Source organism: Oncorhynchus clarkii, chromosome 27 (genome assembly GCF_045791955.1).
Source record: "Oncorhynchus clarkii lewisi isolate Uvic-CL-2024 chromosome 27, UVic_Ocla_1.0, whole genome shotgun sequence".
Taxonomy (NCBI): Eukaryota; Metazoa; Chordata; class Actinopteri; order Salmoniformes; family Salmonidae; genus Oncorhynchus; species Oncorhynchus clarkii.
This window is the reverse complement of record NC_092173.1, coordinates 36,209,060-36,225,527: the sequence shown is the minus strand read 5'-3', so window position 1 is coordinate 36,225,527 and position 16,468 is coordinate 36,209,060. Positions and strand designations below refer to the sequence as shown.

The following is a 16,468-nucleotide window of genomic DNA, read 5'->3' as shown; positions in this document are numbered from 1 at the left end:
CTTGCTCAAGGGCACAACGTCCGATTTTTCACCTTTTTGGCTCGGGATTCGAAATAGTGACCTTCCGGTTACTGGCCCAACGCTCTGAGAGAGAGAGAGAGTGAGAGAGCGAGAGAGAGAGAGAGAGAGAGAGAGAGAGAGTGTGTGTGTGTGTGTGTGTGTGTGTCCTTTCCCTCAGTAGCCAGATAACAGAACAGACAGAATGTCTCTAAACACAGACGAAGAGGCAGAATATAGGAGAAATTAATATTTCTTCCTCTCTCTCTCTCTCTCTCTTTTTTTTCTCTCTCTACTTGGTTATTTAATTCTTCCTCTCTTCTTCTTCTCTCTCTATCCCACCTCTATCACTCCCATGCCTCTTTCTCTCCCTCCCTCATTCCAAGGACGCCCCTATGTGTGTGTTGAGGCAGGTCTGGGCAGAGTCGGCATGTCTGTGTGACTGTGGGGTTTGATGGATTTAGACGCCCCAAAGCACACACTCATCGCTGACTCTCACCATCATCGTTCTCATCAGACATTATCCACGGGCAATACTCAGGTAGGACAATCTCCATTAAACGGTGGGGCGAGGGGGCAGAGGGAGACAGAGGGCGAGGAAGGGACGGAGAGAGAAATTGACAGACGGAGAGAGAGAGGGGGGGGGGGATAAAGTGTAGGTACTGTGATCTGTGACTGACTTTCTCCTCTGCTCTCTTCTGTAGTGTGAATAAGCAAGGGGAAAGTGTGTGAGACAAGTGAGAGATAAAGGGAAATAGGGATAGAGATCTCTCACACATCTTGTTGCTGTAGGGAATGTTTTTTCATTACACTCACACGCACACACACTCACACGCACACACACACACACACACACATACACACACACACACACACACACACACACACACACACACACACACACACACACACACACACACACACACACACACACACACACACACACACACATATAAGTAGGTGTTTACAGACTGTAGTTGAGTACGAAGCAAGTTCTCACATGCAGGAATAAAGCTAACCACACACACACCCTAACCAGAGCTTCCTCTGACCAGGGGGAAAGCAGGCATGGAGTCAGGGTCTGAAAGAAATGCTGGACTGGATTCTGAACCCAGGGTGAAGGCTGGTCTGGAGTCAGGGTCTGAAATAAATGCTGGACTGGATTCTGCACCCAGGGGGAAAGCAGGACTGGAGTCTGGTGAGAACTGGATTCCAGAAGATGTGGCCCAATGGCTGGATCACATTGGAGTGTCTAACGAGCCCGAGCCCGACGGAGGTAGTCTACACATGCCCCCCTTCTCTCCCTGTGTGTCTGTGTGTGTGTGTGTGTGTGTGTGTGTGTGTGTGTGTGTGTGTGTGTGTGTGTGTGTGTGTGTGTGTGTGTGTGTGTGTGTGTGTGTGTTTGTGCGCGTGTAGTTTTGTTTATCAAACCTTGTGTGGACCTGAAATCCTCAAAAGTCCCAACAAGGATAGTACAACAAGGAAGCTTCTCCCTCATGGGGACATTTCCCACATCCCCACGAGGACAAATGCTATTTTAAGCTTAGGGGTTAGGTTTAGGGTTAGGGTTACGGTTAGAATTAGGGTTAGGGGTTAGGGTTAGGGGTTAAGGTTAGGGTTAGGGGTTAAGGGAAATAGGAATGGAAGTGGAAATCAATTTTAGGTCCCACTAGATTAGAAAAACTATTGTGTGTGTGTGTGTGAAAAATAGGCTCTGATAAATATTATCTTTAACAAAACGCCAGGTGAGACAGAGTTAGGTAGAGCTCTCTTTCCATCCATAAATCAGCATCCGTTTTACAGTTGAACCTAACTGAATCCATTAGGTTTTTGGAACCCTATATCCTGGGTTTGAACTATGACCCCTGGTTAGAGCCTTTCCGATTGGTATTGGTGAAAAGGCCCAGGGAAGAAAACGGCGGATGTTCTGTTTGAATAAGATGGCGTGAGTAGAGATGAGAGTGAGACGAATTGGATTACAGAGGCGAATACAAAAGGAAATAAGAGAAGTAAAGGGACTGTGGAATCATACACATCCAAGCCTAGTTCTGAGTCTTTTTTAGTCAGAGGGTTTTGGATGTTGTTATCTGGGAAATCCATTTGAAGTCTCTATACAGATTGAGGTGATGTCGATGACAGTAATGAGGGCTTATTAATTTTGTATCTAATGAGAAGAGCGTGCTCTGCGCCTCAAGAAGATTGGATTGGAGTGTGTTGTGTGGGGATCTTTATTGATTTATATACAGTATATATATATTTTTTAACTTAACCCGGATGCAAGCCGCACCAATGTGTCAGAGAAAACGTGTGTGGATCTTTGAAACAGGGCGTTAACTCTGCAACATGACAGGATCTCTGTAGACAAGGAATATTATCTAGTGTCTCTACTCCTACTGCCATTACTTGATCCAATTCTTCACGTATATGCTGTATCCTGGTGCTAGAAGTAAATGCAAAGGATACAGTAGATATGTGAAGAATTGGATCAAGTGGTTGATGCACGCAAACTGACCCACATAAGAGCTGTCCAGCATGTCTCCTATCCGGAAGCAGTGAGACGAGTGGAAGAAAGAAGTGGAGTTGAAGAACTAATGGTAGCAGGAGTAGAGACACCAGAGAATATTCCTTGTCTGCAGAGGGATTCTGACATGTCTCATGTTAAGGTGGATTTTGTAGCATTTACTGCATTGGTTATCAACTGCACAGTGCGAACAGAGAGGAAATCTGAGAAAACAGGCATCATTGTGAGTGTGGCTGAGTGTTTATTGGGACTCAAGTATTTTACAGCAGAGGTATTACAAGGAATCCTGTTGATGAATGCTCCATCTTCACAGGCCCCGAGCCTGTTCAGGAGGTGATCTGAACTGTTCCTGAAGGAGTGGGGTGTTTGTTTATTCATGTTTTGTATGATGTGGGGTCCACAGCCTAATGGGATATTTTCTGTTTCAATACAGTAGGTGGCAGCAATACACCATTTGGTGTAGTTTGTCATACAACCTTAATTAATAATAATAATAAGACCCCTGGTTATTATCCTGCGGGCGCTAGGACCCCGGCACGCCCCTCTGAACTGCAGGTCTTGCTTTGGCATTCCGCTCATGCCAGAACGAACGGTCCGGGGCTGATTACGATCGCGCTACTGTCGCAGACCCACCGCTGTTTGCGCCTCTGCCCGAATCTGCTTTTATAGCCGGGGGAGTCAGCATCAAGACCGGTTGCACCATTAGCGCGCGGAGAGAAGTGTCTCAACACGACCGGTCATTTAGTACCGAGGTAAACGTTTATGCCTGTATAAGGGAAAGAAGTGCGTGAGGTCAGCTTTCTTACAGCATGTGATGTTTTGGTCAGTTCAATCCACGCGCTCCTTGCGCACGCACAGACTCATTGAGCTGTCTCAAATTTTGTAGGGCCGTCTCTGACCGGCTTTCGGGAAGTTAACTAGCCGAAATAACTTTTAACTAGCCTAAATAACTTTTGGGTGTTTGTCTTCAAAGTGTGCATTGCGGCTTGGTCGCAATTATGGCTGACTATATAGTGCTGGCATTTGGCTCCGGTTTTACTTCGTTCCGTAATGTGTCAGTTCAGTTGTCTATTTCTGTCCTTTAGTGCATCAGTTGTCTATTTCTGTCCTTTAGTGCGTCTGTTGTCTATTTCGGCCTGTTAGTGCAGGGTTTACCAAACCCGGTCCTGGGGCCCCCCCTGGGTTCACGTTTTGGCAGGACCGAGTTTGGGAAACGGGGGGAAGGACCGAGTTTGGGAAACGGGGGGAAGGACCGAGTTTGGGAAACGGGGGGGCAGGACCGAGTTTGGGAAACGGGGGGGCAGGACCGAGTTGGGGAAACCCTGGGTTAATGTGTCAGTTGTCCAGTAGGCCACAACAGCAAGCTTGCTATGCATATGGTTAAAATATTCTCTGGACATCTTCCACCTTTTACTGTGTGTGTGTGTGAGTGTGAGTGTGTGTGTGTGTGTGTGTGTCTCAGAGGACAGGCAATAGTTGGACATGTGGTTGAGTCTGTTTACTTTGAGAGGTACTGGAGGGAAACACCAGGATGGGAATGCTGAGGACAGGAGATGACCAGACAGTGTCGTCTCCTGAGAACTAGGCACTAACACTCACCTGGTCCCTAACCTATTATAACTTATAAGTAAAAACAACGATTTAATTTTTGTTTCTTTTCCAGGTCTCTCTTTGTACCATAGTTTCCCAGGAGTCTTTGCACTGGAGGACATTGTTCAATGCCCCCCAGAAACAGTCCCCTTCACCATCAACAATGACCCCACGTCAATGACCACTCATCCACCGTTACTGTCCATCCTTCTCACCCGTCGCACCTCCACACCTGCCAGGGAACCAGGTACACTAGCAGTTAGGGGGAGATAAGCTAGGCCTTAGGCATGATACACCTGACATTGACCTCTGACCCCTGCTGTTTCCTAGGTGATGCAGCCTTGGCCTTTGTGTCCCACCCCTGTGTGAGCGCCATGCGAGGAGAGGAGGACGAGGGCGGGAAGCTTCTCTCAAGCACCATACAAGAACAAACCAGCTACGGAGGAGGAGAGGGAGGATGGGGGCCTCAGAGTGACAACCTGAACCCCATGCAGCCCTCGCAGGTGGCCTCCCCACCCCTGCTGCAGCAGCCGCCCAGCGGTATAGACTGTAGCGGTGCCCCCACCTCAGACAGCCAACTACCACCTTACCCCCTTACCTTCCCTCACCGCCCACTAGCTCACCCCCAGTTGCGCTGGGCTCGGCAGGAGCCTCAGGGGCAGGAGCAGCAGGCTGACGGTAGCTCCCTGGAGAAACATGGACCTCCCCAGCCCCCTCTCCCTCACCCCCAGCCCCCCCAACCCTCCCTCCAGCCCAGTTTAGAGGAGCTGCCGAGCTATGAGCAGGCCAAGGCCCAGACCCAGACCCAGGGACAACACCACTACCAGGACCAGCTGTATTATACACTGGAGGACCAGGAGAGCCTGCCTAGCCCCTCTCACACCCCAGACAGCCAGCCCTCAGCCTGGACCAGCTTAGCTCCTCACAGCCCCTCTGAGACCTCTAGCCCTGACACCAACACTGACCCCTCTCCTTTCCCCAGCCCCAGCCCACCCCTGGGCCCTCAGCAAGGCTTTATGAGTGATGGGGATGAGGCTGAGGGTTTGTCTATCTGGGGTGGAGGGGCCAATGGAGACTCTACTCTGAGGCAACTCAAGCAGGGTCATGTGTATTCCCTCAGCCAGAGGATCCTCAGCGTTGAGGCCAATGGAACTAGTAATCTTCCCTCTAGCAACCCCTCCCTCAGTTACCCCCTACCCCTAAACATAACCCCACTCACAGGATCAGTAGACTCCCGCGGACCCCCACCAGAGTACCCCTTCAAGCCCACCCAGCCGCCCTTCTGCTCCCCCTCAGGGAAATCCCAGCCCCCCTCCTCTCATTCTGAGCTAGACCCCCCCTCTTCCACAATAATGGACTGGTCCACAGCCCAGCCAACCAGAGCTGAGAGCAACCCCCCACCTGAGTACCAGAGCAGGCGGCACCACCCTGGGACCCTAGGGGGTCCCTCAGTCCAGTACCACCACAGTCCCACACCCTCCCAGACCCACACCTCCACTCTTCTCCCCAACATCCAGGCCCAGACTTCTACCCTTGTCTCTCAACTCCAACCCCAGCCTCAACAACCTTCCCCAGGCCCCTCCGGTGTGGAGGTGGTCATGGCAGCCAAGGTGCAGCAGATGGTCCAGCTGCTGTGTGAGGAGAACCAGACTCTGAGACACGAGCTGCTGACACACAGAGAGAAGGCCTCCAAACTGCACTGGGTACGAGGAAGATTGTATGTGACTGTATAACTGACTCACTATAACCTTATAGGCCCCATTAGTCAATATTTTAATGTTTTGTGTGTTTTATATCATATTGTACAACAGCTGATAAAATGAACACTGTAAAAGTTATTTCCTGATAGTTGCTGGTTGAAAATACAATCTACACAGGATCTTATAATCAGCAGTTTTGTCTTTCCATGGTGACATCACCATGTGGTAAATTGATTAATAGACCAATAACAAAGAGTTCCAAACCTCTCTGCCAATAACAGCTCGTTTCAGTTTTCCCCTCCCCATTTAGACCACTCCCAGACAGTCTTAGCAAAATTCTTGCTTGAGAAATGGTTTTGCTATAAAGCTATTTTTGAACATTTGAATGGAACTATATTACGGTAAGGTATTTAATTGTTACCCAGAAATGATTTGATATTGATATGAAAACGGATTAATTTGGCCTTAAACCAGGGTTTAACTAACTCACGCCCCCCCTAGACGCTTCACATTTTTGTACTAACCCTAAACTGGCACACCTGATTCACTTAGTCAACTAATCATCCACCCTGTCTTAAAGCATTAGGGGAAGAAAAATATCTGACCCTATTTCAGTCGTTTCTACAAACTACTCTTCCTTGTGCTGCAGTTAGAGGAGGAGCTCCAGAGGATCTCTGAAGAGTATGATTGGCTGATGAAGAGCTCGTCAAAGAGGGAGGGGCTGGACCGAACAATGAGATGCAAACTGGAGGGGGAGATAAGACGCCTGACTGTCTTCAACAGAGACCTGAGAGGTAGGACAGGAGGGAGGGACCTGTAAAAGGATGTTGAAAATCAAATAAATAATTGGGTCCTTAAAGTGCCGTTACCCTTTTTTCAACCTTCTTCTTAGCTGTATATATGGGATTTGGGTAATTTTGACCAATAAGTTGTGTTAATAGAAGAGGAGTTGAACATGTTAATCTATGTTGTATGACTATGTTATGTCTGTGTATGACTGTGTTATGTCTGTGTATGACTGTGTTATGTCTGTGTATGACTGTGTTATGTCTGTGTATGACTATGTTATGTCTGTGTATGACTATGTTATGTCTGTGTATGACTATGTTATGTCTGTGTATGACTATGTTATGTCTGTGTGTGACTGTGTCACATCTATGTCTCAGATCGCCTGGAGACTGCCAATCAACAGCTAGCGTGCTGTGAGCCAGAAGGAGAGGAGGATGGACATGCTGCTGAGCTTAGTAAGTGTGTGTGTTTGTGTCTGTACTTGTGGTATTGATGAGTACTTGTGTGTTTGTGGTGTTGATGAGTGTTAGTGAGTGGGAATGAGGACACACCCAGAATGTAGGTTTTCTTCTTCTTTCCTCTCTTTTCTCCACCACTCCCTCTCTTCCCAGGCTAAATTCAGCACACATACAATTATCCCATTTCCTTTTAGCCACACACACACACACACACACACACACACACACACACACACACACACACACACACACACCCATGCACGGACGTGCACACACACACACACACACACACACACACGGACGTGCACACACACACTTACTTTTATTAGAGAGTCAGTGTGAATACAGACAGTGACCTCGTCTGGCCTGGAAACCCAAACAGAGAGAACTTTCTCCTCCTGACCACCACCTTTCTCACATTATCACACTCTGTCTCCCTCCCTCTCTCTCTTCCACTGACACCCTCCCACTGCCTAGCTCTCTCTCTCGCTCTCTCACTCCCACCACTCCCTCTCTCCCCATTCTCTCCCTCCCTGGGCACCATGAGAGAGGAGAGGAAGTGTTTGTTGTATTTCACTGGGCTGTCTGGTATGTAACACCAGGAATGAGGGATAGAGTGGGGAGGGAGAGATAAAGAGAGGGGGAGGCCAGTAGAGACAGGCAAAGGGAGGGAAAGGGGGTATATCTTATAGCAGTTTTAGGACAGGTGCTGTTTCAACGTGTCAGCCCCCCGCCACAAACTACCCAAATACTCTGCACCATATCTCCTCCCCTCCTCCCTTTACACACACCTGTCTCTCTCCCCTCTTCCGCATGTGTGTGACATGTTAACCCAGAGACAAAGGGGAATGATCTGGTCTGTGCTGGGAATGCAGCCTCAGCAGATTCTCCCCCCCCCCCTTATCCTTCCCTCCCCCACCCAACACATCCACCCCTACCCAGAGTTTGGTCAACAGTAGAGCTGGATGCCATATTGCTACCTTTGAACATTCCAGTCATGAGGAGTATTGGGTTCGTAAGTCTGATTTGAGCATTTTTTCTCTTATCTTTTATCTTCCCCCTTTCCTTCTCTCTGTTTCTCGCTGTCTCTCAGGGGATGGACTGATAGAGAAAGAGCGTTTGGAGGAAGAGGTGGAGAAGCAGCAGCGGAGGGCAGAGAGACTGGAGTCAGCTCTGAGCAGCGCACAGCAGAGAGCACTACACTTAGAGGAAGAGGTATACATCACGTCACGGTATATCACATTACGTCACGGTATATCACATCACATTACGTCACGGTATATCACATTACGTCACGGTATATCACATCACGTCACGGTATATCACATTACATTACGTCACAGTATATCACATCACGTCACGGTATATCACATTACGTCACGGTATACATCACGTCACGGTATATCACATTACGTCACAGTATATCACATTACGTCACAGTATATCATATTACATTACCTCACGGTATATCACATCACGTCACGGTATATCACGTCACGGTATATCACATCACGTCACAGTATATCACATTACATTACGTCACAGTATATCACATTACATTACGTCATGGTATATCACATTACGTCACGGTATATCACATTACATTACGTCACAGTATATCACATTATGTCACGGTACATCACATTACATAATGGTATATCACATTACGTCACGGTATATCACATTACATCACGGTATATCACATTACGTCACATCACATTACGTCACATCACATTACGTTACGTCACGGTATATCACATTACGTCACGGTATATCACATTACGTCACGGTATATCACATTACGTCACGGTATATCACATTATATCACATTACGTCACGGTATATCACATTACGTCACAGTATATCACATTACGTCACGGTATATCACATTACGTCACGGTATATCACATTACGTCACGGTATATCACATTACGTCACAGTATATCACATTACGTCACAGTATATCACATTACGTCACAGTATATCACATTACATAACGGTATATCACATTACATAACGGTACATCACATTACATAACGGTATATCACATTATGTCACAGTATATCACATTACATTACGTCACTGTTTATCACATTACGTCACATTATATCACATTACAACACATCACATTACGTCACAGTATATCACATTATGTCACGGTATATCACATTACGTCACAGTATATCACATTACGTCACAGTATATCACATTACGTCACAGTATATCACATTACGTCACAGTATATCACATTACGTCACAGTATATCACATTACATAACGGTATATCACATTACGTCACAGTATATCACATTACATAACGGTATATCACATTACATAACGGTATATCACATTACATAACGGTATATCACATTACGTCACGGTATATCACATTACATAACGGTATGTCACATTACGTCACGGTATATCACATTACGTCACAGTATATCACATTACGTCACATCACATTACGTCACATTACGTCACGGTACATCACATTACGTCATTCATTCAGACACTTATTCACACACCATATACACATACAGATCAATCCAACATACTGTATCTGTGTCCATTCCTCCCTGGTGTGTGTGTGTGTAGCTGCGTGTGAAGTGTGTGTATGCGGCACGTGTGGAAGGGTTGCAGCATGCTGTGGTGCAGTTGCAGACGGCCTGTGAGAAGAGAGAGCAGCTTGAGAGACGCCTGCGTACACGGCTGGAAAGAGAGCTACACACACTGCGCACGCAACAGGTACCACACATAATGCTCTCTTGGCGGGTGTCATATCAATGTCATAACAGGTCATATGCTATTTGTTAATGCATAAAATGGGTCTGGATTGTCCTAAACCTTTTTTATTTTTATTTTTTTAACATATGTCTCTTCCTTCTTCCAAACCTCCGCCTCGCTCTCCTCCCCTCAGAGAGTGTGTGGGGGTGTGCTTGGGACCACTGGGCCAGGTGGGGGTGGGGGTGTAGGGGAGGGCAGTGCCCCTGCTCTGAGGGAGCTGCTGAGGCAGAGGGAGGAGAGGGTTCTGGCTCTAGAGGCTGACTCTACCCGTTGGGAACAGAAGTACCTGCAGGAGAACGCCATGAGACACTTTAACATGGAGACTGCTGCTACAGCCAACACACACAGGTACACACACATTCCAACAGGTCACTCATGCACACAGGTACACACACATCCCAACAGGTCACTCATGCACACAGGTACACACACATCCCAACAGGTCACTCATGCACACAGGTACACACACATCCCAACAGGTCACTCATGCACACAGGTACACACACATCCCAACAGGTATCATGCACACAGGTACACACACATCCCAACAGGTCTCATGCACACAGGTAGAGATGGCGTTGCAGTGGATAGAAGCTGTTTTCCACGGGCTCCTGACCAATTCCGCTGTTTATTTTTGTTATACTGATCTTAACATTTTTTGTACATAATATCTCTGCCATAATTTCCTATGACCGAAAACAGCTTCTTGAGATCAGAACAGCGATCACTAACCTCGATTTGGATGACAATTTCAACTTCAACGAATCGGCAGCTCTGGACGTGCTGCTTCCTCCGGACCAGGCCCTAATTCCCGGGATTCAAAAGAGGAAGTGACGGCTCAAAAGAGGCAGGCAAACCGGCATCCTGACGAGTACGTCTGGTGAATCTAATAACCCTCCGTTCTGTTGGTGAATGTACAGTCATCAGAGAACAAACTGGACGAGCTCCGTTCGAAACTATCCTGTCAATGGGACCCGAAGAACTGTAATATGTTTCTCGGAGTCGTGGCTGGACAAGGACATTGATCATATACGTCTCGCTGGCTTTTCTGTGCGTTGTCAAGACCGGTCAGCAGCCTCGGGTAAGATGAGGGGGGAGTGGTGTTAACAGCTGGGGCACAATCTCTAATGGTAAGGAAGTCTCGAGCGTTTGCTAGTTAGAGTTAGAATACATCATGATAAGCTGCAGACCGTACTAACTACCAAGAGAGTTTTCATCCATATATTTCCTAGCTGTCTATATACCTCCACAAACCGATGCTGGCACTAAGACCACACTCAATGAGCTGCATAGGGCCATAAGCAAACGAGGAAATCCACACCCTGTGGCAGCACTTCTCATGGCCAGTGATTTTAATGCAGGGAAACTGAAATCTGTGTGAACTCATTATCACCTTTATCACCTTTGCAACTAGAGGTGACAAAACTCTAGATCACCTTTACTCTACACACAGAACGGTGACAACTCTAGATCACCTTTACTCCACACACAGAACGGTGACAACTCTAGATCACCTTTACTCCACACACAGAACGGTGACAAAACTCTAGATCACCTTTACTCCACACACAGAACGGTGACAACTCTAGATCACCTTTACTCCACACACAGAACGGTGACAACTCTAGATCACCTTTACTCCACACACAGAACGGTGACAACTCTAGATCACCTTTACTCTACACACAGAACGGTGACAAAACTCTAGATCACCTTTACTCTACACACAGAACGGTGACAACTCTAGATCACCTTTACTCTACACACAGAACGGTGACAACTCTAGATCACCTTTACTCTACACATAGAACGGTGACAACTAGATCACCGGGGCGCCAGGTAGCCTAGCGGTTAGAGCGTCGAGGCGGCAGGTAGCCTAGCAGTTAGAGCGTCGAGGCGCCAGGTAGCCTAGCGGTTAGAGCGTCGAGGCGCCAGGTAGCCTAGCGGTTAGAGCGTAGAGGCGCCAGGTAGCCTAGCGGTTAGAGCGTAGAGGCGGCAGGTAGCCTACCGGTTAGAGCGTAGAGGCGGCTGGTAGCCTAGTGGTTAGAGCGTAGAGGCGGCAGGTAGCCTAGTGGTTAGAGCGTAGAGGCGGCAGGTAGCCTAGTGGTTAGAGCGTAGAGGCGGCAGGTAGCCTAGTGGTTAGAGCGTAGAGGCGGCAGGTAGCCTAGTGGTTAGAGCGTAGAGGCGGCAGGTAGCCTAGTGGTTAGAGCGTAGAGGCGGCAGGTAGCCTAGTGGTTAGAGCGTAGAGGCGGCAGGTAGCCTAGCGGTTAGAGCGTAGAGGCGGCAGGTAGCCTAGTGGTTAGAGCGTTGGGCCAGTAATCAAAAGGTTGTTAGATCAAATCCCGGAGCTGACAAGGTAAAAATCTGTCATTCTGCCCCTGAACAAGGCAGTTAACCCACTGTTCCTAGGCCGTCATTGTAAATAAGAATTTGTTTTTAACTGACTTGTCAAGTTAAATAAAGGTTCAATAACAAAACAATTACTCCACACACAGAGAGGCATACTGTACATAGCTAACACGCCCTCCCGTTGGCAAATCTGACCATAACTATATCCTCCTGATTTCTGCTTTGAAAAATGTAAAACAGGAGGTACCAGTAACGTGCTCTATACAGAAGTAGTCTGATGAAGTGGATGCTAAGCTAAAGGACTGTTTCCCTAGCACAGACTGAAATATGTTCTGGGATTCAACGAATAACATTGAGTTTACCACATCAGTCAGAAGGCATCATTAATATGTGCATCGACAACATTGTCCCCAAAGTGACCATATTCCAACCAGAAGCCATGGATTACAGGCAACATCCGCACTGAGCTAAATGGTAGAGCTGCCGCTTTCAAAGGGAGGGATACTACTCCAGACGCTTCTAAGAAATCCCACTACGACCCCCGACGAGCCATCAAACAGGCAAAGCGTCAATACAGGACTAAGATCGGATCTTACTACACCGGTTCTGACGTTTATCAGATGTGCCAGGGCTGGCAAACTATCACTGGTTACAAAGGGAAACCTAGCTGTGAGCCTACCAGACCAACCAAATGCCTTCTACCAGCTGTTCCAGAGGACTGTGATCTCGCTCTCTGTAGCCAATGTGAGTACGACCTTTAAACAGGTTAACGTTCACAAGGTTGTGTGTGTGTGTGTCTGTAGGGACCCCTTGGTGGTGCACTCTCACAGTGGTAGCTACAGTGAGATGACGGGCTGCACACTGTGTCAGGAGGATGATGTACAGCAGGCTACCAGACGCTGCAATGACATGGAGCACAGGTACACACATTATACTGTATATATATAGAGAGAGTTGAAGTCTGAATTTTACATATACCTTACCCAAATAAATTCAAACTCAGTTTCACAATTCCTGACATTTAATCCTAGTAAAAATCAGTTAGGATCACCACTTTATTTTAAGAATGTGAAATATCAGAATAATAGTAGAATAATTTATTTCAATTTTTATTTATTTCATCACATTCCCAGTGGGTCAGAAGTTTACAAACACTCAATATTTGGTAGCATTTCCTTTAAATTGTTTAACTTGGGTCAAACGTTTTGGGTAGCCTTCCACAAGCTTCCCACAACAAGTTGGGTGAATGTTGGCCCATTCCTCCTGACAGAGGTGGTGTAGCTGAGTCAGGTTTGTAGGCCTCCTTGCTCAGACACGCTTTTTCCAGTTATGCCCACAAATTTAGTATTGAGGTCAGGGCTTTGTGATGGCCACTCCAATACCTTGACTTTGAAGTCCTTAAGCCATTTTGCCACAACTTTGGAAGTATTCTTGGGGTCAATGTCCATTTGGAAGACCCATTTGCGACCAAGCTTTAACTTCCTGACTGATGTCTTGAGATGTTGCTTCAATATATCCACATCATTTTCCAGCCTCATGATGCCATCTATTTTGTGAAGTGCACCAGTTCCTCCTGCTGCAAAGCACCCCCACAACATGATGCTGCCACCCCCGTGCTTCACGGTTGGGATGGTGTTCTTCGGCTTGCAAGCATCCCCCTTTTTCCTCCAAACATAACAATGATTATTATGGCCAAACAGTTATATTTTTGTTTCATCAGACCAGAGGACATTTCTCAAAAAGTACGAACTTTGTCCCCATGTGCAGTTGCAAACCGTAGTCTGGCTTTTTTATGGCGGTTTTGGAGCAGTGTCTTCTTACTTGCTGAGCGGCCTTTCAGGTTATGTCGATAAAGGACTCGTTTTACTGTGGATATAGATACTTTTGTACCTGTTTCCTCCAGCATCTTCACAAGGTCCTTTACTGTTGTTCTTGGATTGATTTGCACTTTTCCCACTGAAGTACGTTCATCTCTAGGATGACAGAACGCATCTCCTTCCTGAGCGGTATGACTGCTGCGTGGTCCCATGGTGTTTATACTTGCGTACTATTGTTTGTACAGATAAACGTGGTACCTTCAGGCATTTGGTAATTGCTCCTATGGATGAACCAGACTTGTGGAGGTCCCAAGTTTTCTTTCTGAGGTCTTGGCTGATTTCTTTTGATTTTCCCCATGATGTCAAGCAAAGAGGAACAGAGTTTGAATGTAGGCCTTGAAATATATCCACAGGTACACCTCCAATTGACTCAAATGATGTCAATTAGCCTATCAGGAGCTTCTATAACCATGACATAATTTTCTGGAATTTTCCAAGCTGTTTAAAGGCACAGTCAACTTAGTGTATGTAAACTTCTGACCCACTGGAATTGTGATACAGTGAATTATAAGTGAAATAATCTGTGTGTAAACAGTTGTTGGAAAAATTACTTGTGTCATGCACAAAGTAGATGTCCTAACCGTCTTACCAAAACTATAGTTTGTTAATAAGACATTTGTGGAGTGATTGAAAAACAAGTTTTAATGACTCCAACCTAAGTGTCTGTAAACTTCTGACTTCAACTAATATGTATATGTATATATCACACACACACCATCAAAGTGGCTGATCTTGTCTAAAAGGCATCTTGATTGTTGATTTATTTGTATTGGTTCACTCTGACTTTTAGTCAATAGGATCAAGGTTGTGTTTTCTGTGTTTGTGTACAGGATAAGGAACCTGTATGCCCAGCTGATAGAGAAGGATGCGTTGATAAAGGTTTTACAGCAACGGAACTCTCGCGGTGACCTCAGCGCCCTCCGCCCCGCCCGCTCCACCCCCTCCATCTCCTTAGCAACAGGACTGCACCCACGACAAACTTCCCAGACAGACGAGAGGAAAGAGAGAAACCTCCTCCCTTCCCTCCCCCTCCTCCTCTCTTCCCCACCTTCCTCTTTATCTACCACCTCCTCCCTCCCTTCCACCCTGCCTTTCTCCTCCACCCTCCCCTACTCCACTACACCATCTTATTCATCCACCCTGCCTTTCTCCTCCACCCTGCCTCTCTCCTCCTCCCTCCAATTCTCTATCCTCCCCCTCTCCTCCTCCCTCCCCTCCACTCCTCTACTATCCTCCCATTCTAAGACGGGTAGTAGAGACAGCAGCACTCAGACTGACAAAGGTTCAGAGTCCCTCAAAGTCCTGCCCCTCCCCAGCAGAGCCTGGCTGGGATTGGTCAGGACCCAGAGGACAGGTGAGTGACAGCTAAGACTGAACAATCAAGGAACAGTGAACCCAGTCCAAAATGTAAAACTGACCCTAGTTCAGCAACTTCATTCTAATGTTGGATCTGATATTCTACATGTCTTCAGCTAAGTGTTCTTTCTTTCTCCATAGATACGACTAGAACCCATCCCCCACACCACCCAGGCACAGACTTAGAGGAGATCCTCATCTAATGGACACGGTCTTGTGAAGCTACTGCTGAACAACTGAGGATGAAACAAACTTAAGTAGTGATGGCTGACTGATAGACTGGAAACTGGAGGCTCATTGGATGGCAGAAAGAGAGAGAGAGAGAGATAGGGGAAGACCTCTGTCCTGCTCTAAAACTATGCCTTTAGTCTGGTAAAGTTAATTTCAAGTTGCATTATGTTGTGTGTGTATGCGTGTGTTTTTCATCAGTTAAATGCATTTCAGAGGCAAGTTTACTTTGTTGGAAAGCATGCATTTTTGTACAAATGAACTGTACAGAAAGATTAGATTTGTAAAACTTTTATTTCTGCTGAGAGTTAATATTGATTTCGTCCACAAAGACATTTCAAACTTCTTTAATTTTTAAATGGATTTTACTGTGCTGCGTGACAATGAATATAAACATGTACTTTGTCTCCCCCTGCTGTCAGTCTGTGTAACTTTGTTTTCTAATCAATTCATTGTATTACCTATCAACAAGGTATGTTAAGGGCCTGTTCACTGCTGACTTTGTCCCTCCAGGATCGGCATTGTCTGCTCCTGCACTACACCAGGGTTGGGGTAGATGTGTTTAACTGTTCACATACACATACAGAGTCCTGGATAATGAGGCCCTTTCTGTTCTACATGACTAAGCAGGAGAAACAGTGTGTGTGTTTCATATAGACCTAATTACCTGAGCGATTAATTCTGTAAAGAATTGACAGCTGGTAAGCCTTCAGCGGAGGCACGTGGGCTGCTGTGGATGAGTGAAGCTGTAACATTACACTGTTGTGTTTCTGTTGCTTTTGCTGCCTTTCACTAAAGGCTAAATGTGTTTGTTCTT

The 16,468-nt window shown here is 46.6% G+C and overlaps 1 protein-coding gene across 2 annotated transcripts; it reads left to right on the top strand.

Annotated features, from left to right (window-relative positions):
* Nucleotides 1-473: 473 nt before the first annotated feature.
* Nucleotides 474-16,062, top strand: LOC139385693 (angiomotin-like protein 1). Of its 2 annotated transcripts, XM_071130964.1 has the most exons (12): nucleotides 474-538; nucleotides 1,053-1,273; nucleotides 4,182-4,355; nucleotides 4,439-5,811; nucleotides 6,458-6,602; nucleotides 6,975-7,052; nucleotides 8,149-8,270; nucleotides 9,653-9,802; nucleotides 9,975-10,189; nucleotides 12,994-13,110; nucleotides 14,898-15,421; nucleotides 15,565-16,062. In XM_071130964.1, exons 2-12 carry the CDS (start codon nucleotides 1,066-1,068, stop codon nucleotides 15,624-15,626), a joined length of 3,168 nt encoding a protein of 1,055 aa, XP_070987065.1. In that variant the 5' UTR covers nucleotides 474-538; nucleotides 1,053-1,065; the 3' UTR covers nucleotides 15,627-16,062. The 2 variants fall into 2 exon arrangements, with proteins under 2 accessions (XP_070987065.1, XP_070987066.1); XM_071130965.1 differs by lacking the exons at nucleotides 474-538; nucleotides 1,053-1,273 and adding an exon at nucleotides 3,087-3,270.
* The last annotated feature ends 406 nt before the right edge of the window (nucleotides 16,063-16,468 follow it).